The sequence below is a fragment of the Mirounga leonina genome, unplaced genomic scaffold (assembly GCF_011800145.1).
Source record: "Mirounga leonina isolate KUSES-001 unplaced genomic scaffold, KU_Mleo_1.0 Mir_260, whole genome shotgun sequence".
NCBI classification, from domain to species: domain Eukaryota; kingdom Metazoa; phylum Chordata; class Mammalia; order Carnivora; family Phocidae; genus Mirounga; species Mirounga leonina.
The window spans coordinates 2,923,412-2,945,710 of record NW_023270642.1 but is presented as its reverse complement, the minus strand read 5'-3'; the positions used below and the strand labels follow the sequence as shown (position 1 = coordinate 2,945,710).

The 22,299-nt window shown below is 42.4% G+C and overlaps 1 protein-coding gene across 1 annotated transcript; it reads left to right on the top strand.

Moving 5' to 3' along the window:
* Positions 1-16,727: 16,727 nt before the first annotated feature.
* FZD8 (frizzled class receptor 8) lies at positions 16,728-20,802 on the top strand. Its single transcript, XM_035029605.1, has one exon. The coding sequence runs from the start codon at positions 17,814-17,816 to the stop codon at positions 19,887-19,889; it is 2,076 nt and encodes a 691-aa protein (XP_034885496.1). The 5' UTR covers positions 16,728-17,813; the 3' UTR covers positions 19,890-20,802.
* Positions 20,803-22,299: the final 1,497 nt, after the last annotated feature.

Sequence of the window (22,299 nt, the reverse complement as noted above, 5' to 3'; positions counted from 1 at the left end):
AAATAAATAAATAAATAAATAAATAAATAAATAAATAAATAAATAAATAAGTAAGTAAATAAAAATTGGAACCATAGTACTAGAAAACAACATATGAGATGAAGAGGGAGTAGAGTCAAAGCAATAAATGTAGTGAATTTTTAAAAGGTGACTAGACATCATATTAATGGAATGGATAAACACCATCTCAATACATGTAGAAAAACCATTTGACAAAATTCAACATTCATTCATGATAAAAACTCTCAACAAAATTGGTTAGAGAAAACACACCTCAACACAATGAAGGCCATATGTGACAAACCTACAGTCAACATTATACTTAATGTTGAAAAACTGAGAGCTTTCCCTCTAAGATCAGGAACAAGATAAGGATGTTCACTCTCACCACGTTTATTCAACATAATACTGGAAGTCATGGCAACAGCAATCAGACAAGAAAAAGAAATAAAAGTCATCCAAATTAGTAAGGAAGAAGTAAAATTGTCACTATTTCCAGATGACATAATACTATATACAGAAAATTCTAAAGACTCCATCAAAAAACTATTAGAACTAATAAATAAATTCAGTAAAGTTGCAGGGTACAAAATCAGTATACAAAAATCTTCATGTTTCTACACCAATAATGAAGTAGCAGAAAGAGAAATTAAGAAAACAATTCCATTTACAATTGCACCAAAAAAAATAAAATACCTAGGAATAGATTTAACCAAAGACCTGTACTCTGACAATATAAAGGACTGATGAAAGAAATTGAAGATGACCCAAGCAAATGGAAAGATATTATGCTTATGGGTTGGAAGAATTAATATTGTTAAAATGTTCATACTACCCAAAGCAATCTACAGATTCAATATGATTCTTATCAAAATTCCAATAGTATTTTTTACAGAACTAAAACAAATATCCTTAAATTTATGTGAAACCATAAGAGACCCTGAATAGCCAAAGCAATCTTGAGAAAGAACAAAGCTGGGGGCATCACAGTCCCAGATTTCAAGGTAAACTACAAAGCTACAATAATCAAAACAGTATGGTACTGGCACAAAAACAGACACATAGATCAATAGAACACAATAGAGAGCCCAGAAATAAACCCACACTTATATGGTCAATTAATCTATGACAAAGGAGGCAAGAATACACAATGGAGAAAAGAGAGCCTCTTTGATAAAACTGGTGGTGTTGGCAAAACTGAACAGCTACAGGCAAAAGAATGAAATTGAACTACTTTCTTACACCATACACAAAAATAAATTAAAAATGGATTAAATACCTAAATGTGAGACCTGAAACCATAAAACTCTTAAAAGAAAACCTAGGCCTAATTTCTTTGACATCAGCCTTAGCAATATTTTTCTAGATAGGTCTCTTCAGGCAAGGGAAACAAAAGCAAAAATGAACTATTGGGAATACAACAAAATAAAAAGCTTCTGCACAGCAAAGGAAACCATCAACAAAATGAAAAGGCAACCTACTGAGTGGGAGAAGATATCTGCAAATGATATATCCAATAAGAGGTTAATATCTAAAATATATAAAGAACTCCAAAGTCAACACCAAAAAAAATGAATGGTCCAATTTAAAAATGGACAGAGAACCTGAGCAGATATTTTCCCAAAGAAGACATACAGACAGCCAACAGATGCATGAAAAAATGCTCAACATCACTAATCATCAAGGAAATACAAATCAGAACCACAATGAGGCACCACCTTAAACCTGTCAGAACGGCTAGTATCAAAAAGACAAGAAACAAGTATTAGGGGAATATGGAGAAAAAGTAACCCTTGTGCACTATTGGTGAGAATGCAAGTTGGTGCAGCCACTAGGAAAAGAGTATTTCAAATTTGAAATTGAAAAAATTGAAAATAGGAATTGAAAAAATTGGAAATAGAAATGTCATCCAATCCAGTAATTTACCCAAAGAATACTTAAATACTAATTCAGAAGGAGATATACACCCTTGTGCTTATTGCTGCATTGTTTACAATAGCAAGTTATGAAAGAAACCTGTGTCCAGCAATAGATGAATGGATAAAGAAGATGTGGTCTATATATTTACAATAGAATATTATTCAGCTATAAAAAAGAATAAGATCTTGCTATTTGTAACAACATGGATAGACCTAGAGGATATTATGCTAGGTGAACTAAGTCAGACAGAGAAAGACAAAGACCATATGATTTCACTTGTATGTGAAATCTAAAAAACAAGAGGGCACGTGGTGATGAGCACTGGGTGTTATACACAACTAATGAATCGAACACTACATCAAAAACTAATGATGTACCATCTGCTGGTGAATTGAACATAATAATAAAAAGAAGAAATCTAAAAAACAAAACAAATAAAAACAGAAGCAGACTCATAAATACAGAGGACAAACTGATGGTTGCCAGAGGGGAAGAAATTGGGGATAGACGAAATGGAAAAGGAGATTAAGAGGTACAAACCTCCAGTTATAAAATAAATAAGTCATGGGGATAAAAAGTACAGCAAAAGAGATATAGTCAATAATATTGTAATAACATTGTATGGTGACAGATGATGACTATTCTTATCGTTGTGAGCATAGCTTAATATACAGAATTGTCAAATCACTATGTTGTACTCCTGAAACTAATGTAACACTGTGTGTAAACTACGCTTCAATTTTTAAAAAAGAAGTGAAGAGAGATATTAACTTTATTAAATCAAATATTGATGTCAAAAACTTAAAGTTTACAAAAAGAATAAAAATAAATGTGTAACTTCCAGTCTAGTAATGGAAACTAAAGAAAACTTGATCCAGTAGAAGGCAGTAAAGGAGGGGAACATATTCCAGAAAAAAAGATATGTCAAAGAGAAAGCAGAATAAAGCATAAAATAACTTTCATATCTTTATGTATAAGTAAATTATAAAATGCTTCATCAATTCTAAGGTGCACATGTGTTCACCTTTAACATGTCTGGAATCAGAATGCATATTTCAATTGATGGTGTTTTAAAAATTACTGTTGGCCACGCAGCAATTGTAACATGGATGTCAATAACTATGCATATGTGAACATCAAAGTACCAGCATCAAAACTTGCATAATGGGTGGCAATACCTCAGAAGAAAAACCTGAAAAAAATAGTAGAGTAGTATTTTAACTCTTAAGAACCAAATAGTTGTGGGGAGGGAGGAGAGGGAGATGAATCAAACAGGTTTAACAACATTCCCAAAGCTAGACTCAAAAAGAGGTTTATTCTACATAATTGCAAAGCCAGCATGATAGCCACTGCTATTGGCTTTTAGTTCTTTTGAGAAATGCTGCTTTTGATAGCACAGAGGGTGACCAGGCCTGGAAAACACAAACATTGATGACCCTACCTCAAACTAATTGAGAAGAGTTAGACTCTGAATGTGGTAATTTTTAGAAATACTTTATTAATTTATTTCACCTATATTTATGCATAAGATCAACATATTATTTTTAAATATCTATAATTAATTATAAAAGCTCTTTTAATAAGGTCCAAATAAGCATTGTGTCGCTGTTTAATTGCTATAATTTTTGTTTCTTTTTTTTTAAGATTTTTACTTATTTATTTGAGAGAGAGAGAGAGAGCACAAGCCGGGGAGAGGAGCAAAGGGAGAGGGAGAAGCAGATTGTCCGCTGAGCAGGAAACCCTTGGCACAGGGTTCGATCCCAGGACCCCTGGATCATGATCTGAGTCGAAGGCAGACACATAACTGAGCCACACAGGCGCCTCTATTTTTTTGTTTCTTAATGGTAACTAAAATGATGTTGTATCATTTAATAAATGTAAAGGAACTAGACCTTCCAAATAAAATACAGAGATTTGCAGATTGTATTTTGAAAATCTAGTTAGATGTTGTTAATAGGAGACTCCTTTTAAACATAATGACACAGGAAAATTGAAAGTAAAAGAATGGGGGAGTATATCTGAAAAATACTAACAATAACAATAGCAAAGCCCCATCTAAACATATAACCATCAGCAAAATTGACCTTAAGGAATAGAGGGTTATTACCCAATAATGAAAGGAAAAATTCACCAGGAAACTAACAGTTTTGACTCTTCAAGCACCTAGCAACATAGGCTAAAAACAAACTAACAAAATGGATTTACTGGGGAGAATCTAGAAATTCACTATTTTAATAGGAGATTTTAACTTATATTTTTCAGTAACTGATTAAATCGTCACTTATAGAACCCTACAGACAACAAGGAAAATCATACTCCTCTCAACCACACAGGGAACATTTACAAAAATAGACAACGGACAGAGCCACAAAACAAGTCTCAAAAAAAAAAAAAATCTACATCATTCTCTAACCAAAACATGATAAAAATTAGAATTAAAAAACACTTCTGAACAACTTTTGGTTCAAAAAATAATTATAATAACAATTAGAAAACAAATTCAACAAAACCAAATAGAAATCCCTTGAAAAGACTAAAAAAAAAAAATGGACAAACTTCTGGCAAGATTATTTAAGAAAACTATTCAAATGCTAAAAATTAGGAATAATGGGGAAAGAAACCATAGACACAACAGAGTTTTCACAGACCTTTTAACAAAGTGGTCCTGAAATTCTTGGAGGAAAATGGATTTGAATAACCAGGATAATTTTGAAAAGGAAAATCATTTTGTCCTCACCTACTAGAATCTAAAGCTCATAAAACCACAGTGATTAAAATATGTATTAGTGCAGAGATAAAAAACAGATCAGTGTAGCTGGATAGAACCTAGTAACAAACTTAGGTACATATAAGATAGTGCACAGGTAATACATTAGAGGTTACCTCACAAGTGAAGAGAAACAATGGACCATTCAGTAACCGTATCATCTTAACTGCCATTGCATATGGGAAGAAATAAAATTAGACACCTACTTCACATGAATCACAAAAGCAAACTCCATATGGATTAAAACCTAAAAATGACAAGAAAAGCCTCAAAACTTTTAGAAAAAAATATAGCATAAATAACTTTACATGTTAGGGAAGGATTTCTTAAATAACACCAAAAAAACATACAGGAGAAGATTGATAAATGTGAGTAGATTAAAAATTTTAAGACTCTATATTACCAAAGATATAATAAACAAAACAAAAATAAAAGCCACAGGCTCAGAGAAAACATCTTCAAAGCATAAAGGATGAATATCCAAGGTATTTTTAGGACTTCACCAAATCAAAAAGAAAAAAAAAGCAAAATAATGAAGGAAGAAAAAATGGACAAAGAATAAGAAGAGGTAATTTGTAGAAAAGGTAACCCAAGTAGCCAAAAAACATAACCATTAGCAAACAGAAACACAGATTTAAACAATGAGTTTCCTTTGTAAACTCATTAGACTGATAGTCTGATCTTCCCAATGTTGGTGAGACTGTGGGAAATCAGAAACTCCTGCATAGTCAATTTGATATTAAACAAAGTCTATACAAAGATAAAGAAGATGTAAATAATATAACACAGCCATCAAAAAAAATGAAATCTTGCCATTTGCAACAACATGGATGGAACTAGAGGGTATTATGCTCAGTGAAATAAGTCAATCAGAGAAAGACAATTATCATATGAGCCCACAGATATGCGGAATTTAAGAAATAAGGCAGAGGATCATAGGGTAAGAGAGGAAAAAATGAAACAAGACGAAACCAGAGAGGGAGACAAACCATAAGAGACTCTTAATCTTAGAAAACAAACTGAGGGTTGGTTGCTGGTGGGGAGGAGGGGGGGGGGATGGGGTGGCTGGGTGATGGACACTGGGGAGGGTATGTGTTGAGGTGAGCGCTGGGTGTTGTGTAAGACTGATGAATCACAGACCTGTACCCCTGAAACAAATAATACATTATATGTTAATTAAAAATAAAACAAAGTCTATACATCAGCCATTCAATTTCTACTTTAGCAGTATAGATATCTTTTTTAGAAAAGCTCCAGAACATGTGCACAAGGGCACATCTGCAAAAAAATTCACTGCAACAATAAATGTACTCCTGAGAATGTGGGAACCCCCAAACTGCTGGCCAGTAGTGGAGCAAATAATCAAATGTGGCTTATTCATACAAAGGAATACTATGATCAGTTTTCAAATTTTAACCAGATCAATATTAAGCAATATGATGTTAAGTTTATTAAGCTATTTATAAAAGGATAGAGATAATACCACCTGCAAAATATATAAAATCCATCCAAAACAATACTATATAGTTTATGTATATGTATATGTACATGTATATATACATATGTATAAAAAGTCCAAAAACATTCAAGGGTTCAATTCATAGCATCTTTAGTATACTGTTTACTTTTAGGGTAGAGAAGGATGGAGGGTAAGATTTTATTCATATTTGTAAAGTTTTATTCATTTGAAAGAAAAGAGATCTCAGACAAATATGTCAAAATGTTAACACATTAAATATGGCTCATATATTTGTTGCATTTTCTATTGTTTCATAATATAATTTTTTATAATTATAAAGTTATGATTTTATAATTTTTTTGTTTTTATAAAGGAAAACAAACCAAAGTATCACAATGGGAATCAGGTGGAGAGATAAAGAAGAATTATATTACTTCCTGGATTACAAAATAATTGAAAAATAAGATACAAGGCAACTGATGGAAGATAAAATACATCTTTATAACCAACAAGGCTGATTCCACTGTTTAAAAACACTTTGATATAATACGTGGTACTGGAATGAGCCCCATCTGTAAAATATCACTTTTAATACCTATCTTGCAGATTTTCCATAAGGCTTAGACATTATGAATACAGAGAGACAGAGATAAAAATAGATATGGACACAGTCATGTAGCAGATTGTTGGTTGCTAGCCAACATCCATCTCTACTTCTTTCTTTCTTAGAAACCCTAATTTCACTCAGGTATTCACCCTCCTCCACATGGCCAGGTACTTTAGAAGTAATTCCCAGCTCAGGAGATGGGGTAATTTGACTTCTTTAAGCCAGTTGTGGTAATCCCATTTCTCTTACCTATGATTGGTTTAGGAATGGGGATCCAGCCTAATACAGCCCTGAAGTATTCCAGAAAACTTTTGGGAAAGATGTGTCCCTAACAAAGGGAAAAGGAATGAAAGAACCCCATTGTTGTTTGCTTGTTTGTTGTACCTCATGGGATGTTGTCGCTGGATGTGAAGTCGAGAATGCCGCAGCCATCTTCTGACCCTGAGGTCACCACTGTTAACACAAAGGGAATCAGAAAAATAGAAAGAACCTGACTCTTTGATGATATTTCTGAAAATCTGTATCAACCAGCCTGGGAATCTACCCTTCTTCTGTACTTCTTATGTGAGAAAATAAATTTCCAACTTGAATGAACCGGTTTGAGTAGGGTTAACTTGTTATTGGTTGCCAAAACATCCTAAATGATAAAAAAAAAGTTCAAGCCCAAAGCTTTGCACATCAAAGGCAGGCTATAAATGGCAGCTAACATTATTATTCCCGTCCAGCCTTGTCCATCCAGACTCCCCTTACTATCCTACAATACATTACCAATGCAACACAGATCAAACTATTTCCATCTTTTTTCCGGTCACTCCTATGCTTAAGTGAAGTGACTATTCCCTATTGTAACTATTAGCATAGAATCCAAACTTCATTTCCTAAGTACAGTTTTTATTGCTCACTTGGGGAATTTAGGAACAAGGCTCACATTCATCACTCTGCAATTATGAATTATAGGTTAGGATTCACTCTGTTTAGTTTTACCTACATTTTTTACTCTAATCAAAAAAAAAAAATCAGGAAGTATAATTTCAATGGATTACCTTCCAGCAGAAACCTTGGTATGTTACTACCATGAGGTAACCAAACTCCAATAGAATCCTAATAGAAAATGGATCCTTTCAGATTTTGACAGATAAAACATAAAGTGAATCTTTTTGTTCTATTTATTTCAAGACTGGAGGACAAGACCAAAGACATCACAAAATATGAAGATAGACATATTTTTTGAAATAGGAATCCAGAGACTACATGGATCCCACTGGAAACCATAATGAATCCTTCCTTTTTAGCCCCCAAAAGTGGCAGAACATGATAAAGCAAATACATCTGAAGAAAAGATTCTCCCCCAAGAGTGACAGTGGCTCACTGAAGCACAGACTTACAAATGGGGGTGGGAGCAGATATGTAACATGAAAAGCCACCAAAAGGTGAATCTGGTTTACCTTGGGTGAGACAGGGGAATCTCCTGCTAGAAAACCCTGCCCTAACAAGTTTAATAATCACATTCTGCTAAAAGACTTGTAGGCAAGAGTTGAGGTAGCAGCTACAGAAGAAAGGTAACTGCCAAGATCAATACAGAAACATTGCTCAGCCATTATGCCACCAAGATATTCCTAAGAAACATGAATGATGTAAAGATAGGAATAATGTACGGAAAGTGAAATTGAATTAAGACATGAAATGCTAGAGGAAAGATAAAGAAATAAACTTGCATGGGGCAAATTCTCTACACACTGGATTATTTGGGGGCACTGGCTGCAGGCAGGTGGACATAACTACAGACTGAAACACCCATATGGTTCCCCTGGATTCCATATTCTCTGCAGCTTCTTGCAAGCTTTTCGTTACTCGGCCCCACGTGGTTCTGGAAACCACACAGGTGAGAAATAAATTTTCATCTCTGGCAGTCTTTAATAGTCATGCTTCCCAGCTGTTCAGTAAGGTGTTCCTTCAAGTAATTGCCCTTCAGGGAGTTTGTAGTGAGACAGGGACATGAGCAAACACTACAAACCACCCAACTCGTTCTGCCAGACAGAGTCATTCTCCAACCTGGCCTGGCCAAGAGGCCCTAAAGGCAACTGGATTTCTGAAAGCAGGAATATACTATCCTTTTAAGCAAAACACATTGCTCTAGTGAAATAAATAACTGGAACCTTATTAACAGATCCCACCTGCATGCAGTTGTCGGGAAAGGAGAAGGAGAATAGACTTAAGCTTTGCTGGTAATTAACACACAAAAAGCACAAGAATCTTCTTCAAAGACTGCTAGGCTGTACCGTGTCTGACCTTGGACAGCAGGAGTTAGACCCAAAGAAATACTGCCCTCTTACCATGTGGTCTAACAGGCCTTGGGGGTTCCAGCAGACACCTGTGGTTACCTACACAAGGCCGTCCCCCTACCCTTCTTCCTCATTGGCAAAGCCCTGATTTTCAGTGATCCCTCCTCAGCGAGCCAGATCTGAGTGTTGTGGCCGGTCACCCAATTCTGTTCCAGGAAAGGCTGGAAACACAGAAAGATTGTCCCTCTTTCTGCCTCTGGATATTGGTATGTGAAGACATGAGCTGTAACCAGCAATCTGAAACCACTTTGGAACCATGAGGGAAACTAACCAACACACTGAGGCTAACAAAGAAATAACTAGAAAGGACCTGGTCTCAATAGTGTCATAGATTCACAGAATTAACCAACTTTGCAGCCATCCCACCCCCAGATCCCAGGTAATGTGAAATAATGTGTCCTCTGGGCCACTTTCAGCTAGCATCCTCTTATTGAAAGCTGAAAATACAGTAACAGATGCTGAACTCTGTCTATCCAAATGTAACCTGCCAAAGATGCAAATTATATCTTGATTAAATGCAAATAAAAATGTTTCTGTTCAAGGAATGGTCTTACTGTTACATGAACAAATGTAACAAATGCAAAGGCAACTCACCTTCCAGATTTATAAATGCTTTGTCACATGCTTAGAACATTAGGCCTCTCCTCAAATTAGCAAACTCAGTGATCATTCTTCAAAATCTCTGTGAGGGCCTCTCCCAGTTTTTTTGAGCACATTTTGTTGTTCCCTAATATTATTTCTGTGTATTTTGTAAATACTTCTACCAAATGGCTTGTAGTTGTGTATCTGTTGCTGTCGCATGTGAGTTCCCTACAAAAGAAATAATATCTGTGATGGTTAATTTTATGTGTCAACTTGACTAGATCACAGGGTACCCAGATATTTGGCTAAACATTATTTCTGGGTGTGTCTGTGAGGGTCTTTCTGGATGAGATTAACATTTGAATCAGTGGACTCTGAAGTATATTGCCCTCCCCAGTATGAGTGGTCATCATCCATCCATTAACGGCATGAATAGACCAAAAGTCAAAGGAAGGGAGAATTCACCCCTTTTCTGTGTGTTTGACCTGAGACATCAGTCTTCTCCTCCCCTGAGATTGGGAATTACACCATTGGCTCCCTTGGTTCTCGGGCGTTCAGAGCTGGACTGAACTACACGAGTGGCCTTCCTGAATCTCCAGCTTGCAGATGGTGGATTGGGGGTTTCCCAGCCTCCATAATCACATGAACCAATTCCTTATAATAAATCATATATACCCCATTGGTTTGGTTTCTCTAGAGAACTCTAATACAATGTTTCATCTATCTTTATAGCCTTAACATTTAACATAGGAACATTAGCTGGTGTGGCCATTTTAAAATATGGCCCCCCAAATTCCTTCCATTTTGAGGAAAGTCCATACCCCTGCCCTTAAATCTGAACTGGCTTTTACATCAACTGGTAGCTGCATGAGTCAGCCAGCTTGTCATTTAACCCTGCCAAGTCCGCAGATGACTGCAATCCTACAGATATCTGATTGCAACTACAAGAGAGATACCAAGCAAGATCGGCAAGCCCCTCCTAAATTCCTGACCCTTAAAATTGTGAGTACAAAAAATGGTTGTTTTAATCCACCAAGATTTGGGGTCACTGTTACACATTAATAGTAACCAGAACAATTGGTACTAAATATTTAATGAATTTATGAATGAGAGGTAGAAGAGATCTTCCTACCATTAAAAAAAAAAAATGTTTTAAGTGTAAGTTCAGGATAACTTCATCCCGTGGCAATTTTTGTGGTCAAAGATACCTTTCCTATCACTCTGTGCATTAAGAGTAAACTCTTACAAAGCTCAATTCATGTATTAAAGTCTAGACCTTCTGCTTGGTGCCTGTAGCTTTTACCTCATCTAACTCTCAGAACCAAAGGGGGGACTCATATTTGTCATTACATACTTTAAGCATGAAGAAGTGAAGCTCAGAGAGGCTATAGGTTACCTGTCTCCATGGTAGCAAATAACTGAGCTGGAATTCCCCCCAGGACTGCCTGTTCCAAACCATGTCTTCTCTTCACCACTGCACACAATCTCTTTAACTAACTTGTACTTTACCCATAACCAGTAAAAACAAAAGTTCAAATAGTTTGGCATATCACTATGTAATACCACAGGGGTGGTATTAGTCTAGGGCAGACCTGGACATTATGCCAAGAACAGATAAGGCTAGAGCCATCAGAGTTCTACTTCTTTTTTTAAGATTTTATTTATTTATCAGAGAGAGAGAGCACAAGCAGGGGGAGCGGCAGAGGGAGAGGGAGAAGCAGGCTCCCTGCTGAGCAAGGAGCCCAATGCAGGACTCGATCCCAGGACCCTGGGATCATGACCTAAGCTGAAGGCAGACACTTAACCAACTGAACCACCCAGATGCCCTAGAGTAGGATTTTTCAAACCAAACCCTACTGGATTGTGTTTTGAGAAAGCAGGAGTTCATATTAAAGTGATATGATTTCAATAAATTCCACCTACTAATGCATCCTTTTTTTCTTATGCTGTCTTTATAAATTATTATACTATGAATTATACTTATTATAAACTATAAGGTTAATCTTATAAAAGTACATTTTCTTCTGAGAGAGCATGTGAGACACACCAGACAAAAAATCAAGTGCTATCACCTCTCGAATAAAAATTACATCTGACTACCTGAACCTGGTCAAAGATAAACAAAATAGAAAGAAATGCTATTGTCATCCCATCACCTCCATGCCCTTAGTGCCCTTATAGCTATTATTGTATTACTAATGTAGAAGACCATCATTTTAAATGGATCATTGTTACCAGAAGTAAACTCTTATACACCGACATTTTTTAATATATTCTTTGACTTACATGAGCCCTTCAGAGTTGGGATTCAGTACAGTTTCTCCTACAGTATACTTTACTGTCTATTTTTTAAAATTACATGGTATAAGACTAAAAGAAAAAAAAATCTAAAATTCCAGAATTGTGTCATTGTTTTTAATGAAGTTTCCAAAAGGGAAGGGAGGGGCTTAACAAAAAGGAACTAAGCAGTTATATTACCCAGTATATACACATTATAAATCAAACAAGTAGTAAACTGTTTAACATTTATTTCACACCAACCGTACAGAGAATTGTATTGTGTGATTTTCAAAAGGAAAAAAAAATGTAGATATCAAGGTTTTCTTGGATCTAGATCATACTTAATAGCCTGAACAAAATACTCTGGAAGACTAGGCATGTTGTTAAATTATATTGCTTGAAAGTTCATTTTCACCAGTGATGTGCGGCTGACTGTGGTTTATCTGCTCAGTAGCCACTCTCACTGCCTTGACTTCCCTGCCACTAGAGCCCACCTGTCGCCAGCCACCCCCCAGATCCTCGCTCTCCCATCCTCCCTTGCAGCTAAGAGTGGTCTGATGGGTTCCAATAGTGTGACCTGAGAGGAAGATCTTCAAGAAACGGTTTTCTTTTCTAATAGGACAGCTGCACAGGGCTGGGTTCTGCCACCCTTCTTGCCTCTGCTGCAGTCCTATGACATGTGATGACCTGATAATGGGAGGCCCCATGTAACCAAAGGGGAAGCCAAGGGCCTAGAAGCCTATGTGCGGGCCTAACACTGAGTCACAATGGTGGAACTTCCTGCTTCCAGATTTATTGACATATGGTATTAATTAAGTGTCCTTAACTAAGCCAGTTTTACTTAGTGGCCTATTGCCCTGAAAGTGACCAAACTAAAGCACAATGCACCCTACGGCATCAAGAGTTTTGGTATCTGGCCAATATTCCAATGTGAATGAGGAAAAAATAATAATTATTGATTTTTAAAACATATTTTAGAAGAATTATAAAATGAAATAATGGCAGTGCAACTGTCATTTTTTTCAAAATGGCAGCTGCATGTAAAGTGAGAATCTGACTCCTGGCCCATAGTGTATACTTGGCTCAGTCATCTCCATGCATTCACAACAGGGCCTTCTTACAGCAGACGCAGCAAAGATACTTCCTTCTGACAGCATCCTTTCCCTAGTGGTAGAGAAAATAGAAGAGGATGGTGGTTAATAGAGTTTAATGTTAATATGGAAGAATATAAAAATAATCTCACCCATTTTAATTCTAATAGAAATTAAAGCAGGACCAACTGACCTCTACCTTCTCTTCCATCCATGTAGTGAGTGATTCAAAAGATAATTTTCGGAAAGATTTTAAAACACCAAGAAACCCCAATATTACCCTATCAAGTTTTATATTCTCCAATGATTTAATACTTGGTTGTTGACCTGAAAGAAAATAAGCTTTTAGAAGAAACAATTGTTGTTTTATATAATGTCTAAGAACTTTCATTAGTTACTAAAGGGTTCTACATTTAATCTTGAATGAATCATTTTATCGATGTTGGTACGTGGGCCACACTGGTATCAAGATTTTTATATTGGATTTTTTTTTTTTTAAGATTTTATTTATTTATTTGACAGAGAGCGACACAGCGAGAGAGGGAACACAAGCAGGGGGAGTGGGAGAGGGAGAAGCAGGCTTCCCGCCGAGCAGGGAGCCCGATGCGGGGCTCAATCCCAGGACCCTGGGATCACGACCTGAGCCAAAGGCAGTCGCTTAACAACTGAGCCACCCAGGCGCCCCTATATTGGATTTTTAAACTATAATCCACTGAAACATAATTTCCCCAAAGTTTCTTATAGTCGAGACATATACTATATTGATAATCTCCTATCTAACTTGGTATCCAATTTTTTATGAAATATTCCCTCCTATGAGTTAGATTCCTGCCTCAACTGTATATATTATTTTGCTCATAGGCTATTCAGTAACAAGACATCTGTTCAGAAATCCCTCTAGAAAGCTTCCTACATTATTTATGTCACTACTAAAACTATCTCCCCTCCCTTAAAAAAACAGCTGCTTTACATACAAGAGAAAAAAAGATCGTTATTTAGCCAGCAATGTTGATAAATGATTCTGGTGTCTTTTAGCTAACTGTCATTGCTTTCTATATACTAATTAGCTTTTTATACACTAATAAAGTCTCTTCTGTTCTCAAAGATTGTCAAGTAGCCATTTAACAGTAAATTTTAAATGCTATTCTTATATCCTCTCAATTAAAAGTAAATTTTAATGGTTTTTATGTAAATGGTTTCAACCTCACAAATCATTAAGATCTCTCCCAAAAGCTTGTACCATGATTTTTGAAAGCTCTGAACTTTTGTCTGCTTATTTTCTCCTGCAAGCTTAATATACTTACCAAAAATTTCCACATTCCACATCATCAAAGCTTTCATCTTGTCTCAAAAGAAAAAAGAAAAAAAGTTTAAATGCCGATTAAAAGCCAAAATCAACTATTTTCAACCTCAATTTTCAAATGTCAGTTTGTTTTTACCTAATTCTAGTAAATTTATATAGTGTAATTCTAAACTTCACTATTTGACGTTTTCCCGCTGAAGAAAAGCAGTAGAACTTTTCACCACCTGTGTTGCTTTTGGAAACTAGCCCCTCCCATCTGTGGTCTGGACAACATAGTGCCCAGGCGGGTCCTTACTAAGGGGACTGCCTACACACTGCTCTCAGGACTCCAGCAATTACCTGTTGTTGCCTGGCAGCTGGATGTCCTGGAGAAGGGCCCTCTGTGAACAAGATACCAACAAAAGAGACAGGTGACTTTCTACATTCAGCACACCATAAAAGGGAATTTCGAATAGGAAGAGAGGGGAAAGGAATCCATAAAAGAGACCAACTAAAGGTCAAGTCTTTGCATTTTTGAATAGCAACCATTTTCTGCTGAATTAGCTAATACAGTATTTCTCAAGCCTTTGAATTTATTCCTATAGTTTAGCTTTTCCAAAACAAAAGTGGGAAGGAAGTGTTGTTTTTCAGTATAAAGAGGTTCTAACTAGATTTCAATTAAAAGAAAAAGATATACAGCTTGATGAATATGCCTAGAATTCTTGGCCTAAATACAGAATTTGCCAAAACTCGGAGGCCGGGAGTGGGCGGGGGGAGCTGGGGCTGGGGGGTAGGGGGAGCTGGGGCTGGGGGGGGGTTCTGCCTATTTAGAATATGGTGCATAATGAGGTTGCTGAACTAAGCTAGAGAAAACAGGAGGAAGACACAGATTCCATTAGCTCAAGCAATATACAAATGCTGCTAATTATTTTTGTTCCATGACAAGAGTTGTTTTTATAAAGATAACCACCAACTACCACCACCATCCCCCCAAAAAACTGAACTGGCCTCAAATGTACCCTTAATTATTCTTCTCTGTTCCCACACCCTCAACAACTTTGGTTCTCTAGCCCCACTCGTTCCTGCTATGAAACCTGACAAAAATCTTGAAACAGAAAGAGAGAGAAGGGGGAGGGACACAGACAGAGAGAGAGAGAGAACGTATTTTGCCACCCTCCTGGCTAACTGAAATGCTTGTTCCCGAGATTACAGTAATTACAACCACAGCATGAGTTCCATACAAGCGCTAAATGAAACAGCACATCAATTAAAAAATAAACACTCCATTCTAGGAGAAAGACAACCCCCTGGGACGTCCTAACAAGCGTAAATGAACCTGCCAGGCCGCCGGCCCCTCGAGCCTCCCCCCCCCCCCCCATCTTAAGGTAGTTGCGGAGAGGGCGGGGGCAAGTACTCCTTGGCGGTGTCCCAAGTGGCTGCTAAAAGCAGCTCAGGTCCCGCTCTGCTCCTTGCGGATCACTGATACGTGTCGGTGCGTCAGTGCCAGGGCTCAGCACCGCCTCCCACGGTAGAAAAGGAGGCTCTGGAAAAAACGTGAACTTTGGATAGACATGTATTTGTTCCAAAAGTACGAGGCGAAGAGAGAATCCAGCCGCAGTCTGCCCTACTTATAAGTTCTTTCTTTCTTTTTCTTTCTTTCTTTTCTTTCTCTTTTTCTTTTCCTTTCTTTCTTCCTTCCTTTCTTTCTCCCTCCCTCTTTTTCTTTTTCTTTCTTTCTTTCCTCCTTTCTTTTTCTTTTCTTTCTTTCTTTCTTTCTGAAAGGAAATTATTTTTTTCATAAAGAAGCACTGTGTCCTAGATGCTTTACATACTTTATCCCACCTATCGGAACCCCCTTTGAAATCCGTACTATTACCCCACTCTTCAGGTAAGGAAACTGAGGCTCCCCTGGCCACTCAGCGGAAGCTAGAGGAGAATACCGGGCCCGCCCTTGTGCCTGGCGCCTCTCGCACCCCTGGGGCGAGGGCGGCTGTGCTCCCGTACACCTCCTGGGGCATAACCCCCCACACACGTACAGCCCCACCATCCAGAATGAACTGCGTCCTTCCACTCCTCCCACATTTCCAAGCCTCAAACAGCATCATTCTAAGAACCCCAAAAAGAGCACCCCTTCCCGGTTCTGCCGCAGAGTCTGACCCCAGTCAGGCTCCCGCGCACTCGCGTGCGCGTAGGTTCCCCACCGACCCAGCTCACGGAGGGGCGCGGGGTCACCTATATTCGGGGCATTAGTAGGCAGCGACGTGACTTGTTTGAACGAGCCTGGAAAAGCACGCGCATGCATAAAACCCCCATCCCGGTCCACAAAAGCAGACTCGGGAGAAGGGAACCAAGAACTCAAAAGCACTGAGCTATGTGGCAACAATCGTGGCAAAACCTCGGTCTCTGCGGTCAATCCCAAGGTTACCAAAACTCTCCAGCCGCAGAAAGCGCGCATGGCCGTGGGGACACTCCGGACCGCCTTAAGGAAGGCTGAGTCTTGGGAGCGCATAGACTCCGCCCCGTCACCCGGCGATTGGTGCACCCGGCCGAGGGCGGAGACCAAGTCCGCGCTGTATAAATATTCATGAGCCGGCCGGGCGGCGCGAGCGGGGCCGGAGCCGGGAAGTTGGGTGAAGGGCGCTGCTCCCGCCGAGGAGGAGGAGGAGGAGGAGGAAAAGGAGGAGGAGGCGGCGGAGGCGGCGGAGGCGGTGGCGGCTGGGCGCGGGCCGCACCGCTCAGGTGTCTACTCCGCCTTCTCGGTCTGGATCTGGTTCTGTGTGTCTAGCAAGAAGGGGTCTGCCTACACCTCGCCCGATTGCCGGCCGGAGCGCGGAGCGGACTTTTACCGGAGGCGGAGTCTGTCAGTCCCGGCGGTGGACAGACGGACCGACGCCGGGGAAAGAGGGCGGCGGCCTCTGCGGAGGCGGGTCCCGAACTCCGGCGGCAGAGCTGCGCAGCTTTGGGGGCGAGCATGAGTCCCCGGGGACAGAAAGGGGGCTACAGGGGCTGACCCGGCGCGGGGAGCGGCCTGCCCAGCCATCTTGACTGCGCACCGCGGCCCGAAAGGAAACTTGCTGTGCAGCCGCCCTCTGTGCCCGGCAAAGTCACCGCACCGTCGCCGGCGCCTCGTGGAGAAGTGGCCGGGCGCGCGGGAGAGAAAGCGAGCGAGAGAGGGACGATGAGCCGGGGACCAGCCACTGTGCTGCGAGAGGGCTGAGTTCGACCGGGAGTCAGCAGGGCAGACTCTCGGGGACTGTGGTGCACGCCTGCAGAACCCTCACCGCCGCTGCCCAGGCTTCGGACCCCGCTGTGCGGACGCGTCCCGAGAAGGGACTAGGTTATCTGCAGACCCCCTTTCCGGGAGAGGCAGGAGAGAGACCAACAGGGCACCCGCTTTCCCCTTCTCCGGCTCCCTCGCCGAATACCCCGGCGCCCCTCCGCGCGCCGCCTGGAGGGCGAGGGCGCGGGGCCGAGGCGCGCAGCATGGAGTGGGGTTACCTGTTGGAAGTGACCTCGTTGCTGGCCGCCTTGGCGCTGTTGCAGCGCTCGAGTGGCGCGGCGGCTGCCTCGGCCAAGGAGCTGGCGTGCCAAGAGATTACCGTGCCGCTTTGCAAGGGCATCGGCTACAACTACACGTACATGCCCAACCAGTTCAACCACGACACGCAGGACGAGGCGGGCCTGGAGGTGCACCAATTCTGGCCGCTGGTAGAGATCCAGTGCTCGCCGGACCTCAAGTTCTTCCTGTGCAGCATGTACACGCCCATCTGCCTGGAGGACTACAAGAAGCCCCTGCCTCCTTGCCGCTCGGTGTGCGAGCGCGCCAAGGCCGGCTGCGCCCCCCTCATGCGCCAGTACGGCTTCGCCTGGCCGGACCGCATGCGCTGCGACCGGCTGCCGGAGCAGGGCAACCCCGACACGCTGTGCATGGACTACAACCGCACGGACCTCACCACAGCCGCACCCAGTCCGCCGCGCCGCCTGCCGCCGCCGCCTCCGGGTGAGCAGCCGCCCTCTGGCAGCGGCCACGGCCGCCCGCCGGGTGCCAGGCCCCCGTCCCGCGGCAGGGGCGGTGGCGGCGGGGACGCAGCGGCGCCCCCCACGCGCGGCGGCGGCGGCGGCGGCGGCGGGAAGGCGCGGCCCCCTGGCGGCGGCTCAGCGCCCTGCGAGCCGGGCTGCCAGTGCCGCGCGCCCATGGTGAGCGTGTCCAGCGAGCGGCACCCGCTCTACAACCGCGTCAAGACTGGCCAGATCGCCAACTGCGCGCTGCCCTGCCACAACCCCTTTTTCAGCCAGGACGAACGCGCCTTCACCGTCTTCTGGATCGGCCTGTGGTCTGTGCTGTGCTTCGTATCCACCTTCGCCACCGTCTCCACCTTCCTCATCGACATGGAGCGCTTCAAGTATCCCGAGCGGCCCATTATCTTTCTTTCGGCCTGCTACCTCTTCGTGTCAGTTGGCTACCTGGTACGCCTGGTGGCGGGCCACGAGAAGGTGGCGTGCAGCGGCGGCGCGCCGGGCGCTGGCAGCACGGCAGGCGCGGGTGGCGCGGCGGCGGCGGCGGGCGCGGGCGCGGCGGGCGCGGGAGCAGGCGGCCCGGGCGGGCGCGGCGAGTATGAGGAGCTGGGCGCTGTGGAGCAGCACGTGCGCTACGAGACCACGGGCCCGGCGCTGTGCACCGTGGTCTTCCTGCTCGTCTACTTCTTCGGCATGGCCAGCTCCATCTGGTGGGTGATCCTGTCGCTCACGTGGTTCCTGGCGGCGGGCATGAAATGGGGCAACGAGGCCATCGCCGGCTACTCGCAGTACTTCCACCTGGCCGCGTGGCTCGTGCCCAGCGTCAAGTCTATCGCCGTGCTGGCGCTCAGCTCCGTGGACGGCGACCCGGTGGCTGGCATCTGCTACGTGGGCAACCAGAGCCTCGACAACCTGCGCGGCTTCGTGCTGGCGCCGCTCGTCATCTACCTCTTCATCGGCACCATGTTCTTGCTGGCCGGCTTCGTGTCGCTCTTCCGCATCCGCTCAGTTATCAAGCAGCAGGGCGGCCCCACCAAGACGCACAAACTGGAAAAGCTCATGATCCGCCTGGGTCTCTTCACCGTGCTCTACACCGTGCCCGCCGCCGTCGTGGTCGCCTGCCTCTTCTATGAGCAGCACAACCGCCCGCGCTGGGAGGCCACGCACAACTGCCCGTGCCTACGGGATCTGCAGCCAGACCAGGCGCGCCGGCCCGACTACGCCGTCTTCATGCTCAAGTACTTCATGTGCCTCGTGGTGGGCATCACCTCGGGCGTGTGGGTCTGGTCCGGCAAGACGCTGGAGTCGTGGCGTGCCCTGTGCACCCGCTGCTGCTGGGCCAGCAAGGGGGGCGCGGGCGCCGCGGCCGCGGGGGGCGCCGGGGGACCCGGGGGTGGCGGGGGCGTGGGGTCCGGTGGGGGCGGGGGCCCGGGCGGTGGGGCGGGATCCCTCTACAGCGACGTCAGCACCGGCCTGACGTGGCGATCTGGCACGGCCAGCTCCGTGTCTTATCCAAAGCAGATGCCATTGTCCCAGGTCTGAGTGGAGGGGAGGGGGCACCCGGAAGGAATGGGGAGGGGGGCGAGGAAACCAAGTGCGGCGAAGGGACACTCGACGGGCTGAGGTTCCCACCCCTTCACCGTGTTGATTGCTATTAGCATGATAATGAACTCTTAATGGTATCCATTAGCTGGGACTTAAATGACTCGCTTAGAACAAAGTACCTGGCATTGAAGGCTCCCAGACCCAGCCCCCTTTCCTCCATTGATATGCGAGGAGCTCCTCCCGGCAGGCGTTAATCTCTGTTGGCAGAGGAGGGTGGACTCTGCCGCGTTTCAGAACGCCAGGTTTGGAGCCCTCGCTGGTTGCCGTTTGCTGAGCTTGAAGCCAGATCTACTACAGATTTCATCTGAGGGACCTATTTTTCTCCCTCGACTCTCCTATGTAAACTCTTACTCCTAACATACCCTAGAGGAGGGATGACCGCGACCTAATGGAATTGCACGGTTTGGGTATTCTTAATGACCAGGCAAATGCCTTAAATAAACAAACAAATAATGTCTTAATTATACACCCCAAGTAAATACGGGTTTCTTACATTAGAGGATGTATTTATATAATTATTTGTTAAATTGTAAAAATGTGTAAAATATGTACATATCCAAAGATATACAGTCTGTACATTTTTTGTAAAAAGTTTAGAGGCCACCCCTGTAAGAACAAATATAAGTATTCTATTTTGTCAATAAAATGACTTTTGATAAATGATTTAAGCATCACCCTTTCCCCCTGCCTCTTCTAAGCTGTTACCTTTAAAGTGCTTGCTAAGGACGCGTTGAAAAATGGACATTTTCTGGTTTCTCATTCTGTACACTGACCTTAGGCTGGAGAAAATGACCTGTTAAACTCTAGTTCTTAAGTTGTTAGCAAAGTAAATATCCTTGTTGAACTGAAATCAAAATTGAGTTTTTGCACCTTCCCAAAAGACGGTGTTTTTCATGGTAGCCCTTTTCTCATCCATGGATAACAACACTCACCTTAGTGTGTGTAAATGGAACTTTTGCAAGGCAACAATTGGACTCAGGCCTTGTTATTTATCTTGTACAATATCACTAAAGGCTTCAAACCCCCACATTTATTTCTCGATGTCCCTGATTTTGAAAGCACCTGGGTTTTCAGGGACTGAACACACTGCTGAAGTGTAGAGGTTAATGTTTTAAACCATAGATCACACTTTACAGTATAAGTCACTTGACTATCTGGTAGTGGAGCAGGCACTCTTTAATGGATTAGACTAACGGGTTAACATCTTAATAACCTTCCAGGCTTGTGTATATCAAATGTGCTGCTTTTCCTAAAGAAAAAGCTATTGTTCCTCTGTCAAGACTAAGCTAATTTATTTGAGCAGAAGGCTGTTGAATTAGCAGAAGAATGCTTTGGCAATTGTTGAACTTTTTACCTGTCTGCCCAGTGGCCCAGCACATCATTCCTTTAAGAGGAGCTAAATGAATAGGGTTAATCTGTAGGGAACTTGGTCTTTTGAGTTTGAAAAACTTTGATCTTTTCTCCTCTCCAAATGTGCTGTATAGTCTGAAGTTTCTTTCCCTGCTGCCCGGCTCCTCTTGGTGCAGACCAATTGGCCACCGCGGAGCCTTAAAGTTCTTCCATTAAAGGGATGTGGGACTTTTACTTTAAAAAGGAGAGAGAGCGAGGGAGAGGAAGACTTGTAACAGTTAGTGAAGACCAGAGGCACAAGTGCGCTCAGCCTTTTAAACAGCTTTTCCCGGCATTGTTAGCCAGCCTGCAGGCAGCTAGGCATGGGTTGAAGCATTATAGAAAAGGGCTCTGAATGCCCTACAGGTGGTCTGTGCACATAATCCCCCAATTTAAAGCGTTTTCCTTTGCTGGACAATTGCATTACAAAACTCCCTTCTTTTTCGCCCCTAATTGAACCAATGAACTATTATAAACTACAAGTTTTTCTTAAAAAAAAAAAAAAAATAGGAAGAAAGAAAAGAAAAAAAAAAACCCTCTGCCTAAATTCTATTGACTAAATTCTGGCAAGTTTTCTGAACTGAACCTTTTAAAGCACCGGAAGTAAAAGCTTCTTCAGACATTTCAGTTTTGCAGATATTTTTATTCCCCATGCTTGTTATTTTCTGACAGATTAGCAATAATTTAAAAGTAATTGGTAAGGGTGTGTGTTCATACTGAAAAGATAGCCCCAGGTCCCTTATTAACCTGTCAATCAAGATAAGAAATGGGCAGCTACGCTGCTAATGATGGGGGGCATCAAACACTGCAGGGTGGGAAAGGACATGTTCTCTGCATCCTGCTAAAATGTTTGTTCTCTTTACTTTTCCTAATAGGAATATTTATTGGTTAAGAAAAAAATTTTTTAATTAATAGAATGGAAACTACTTCCTTGGCTGATCTTGCTCGCCTGAGAGGC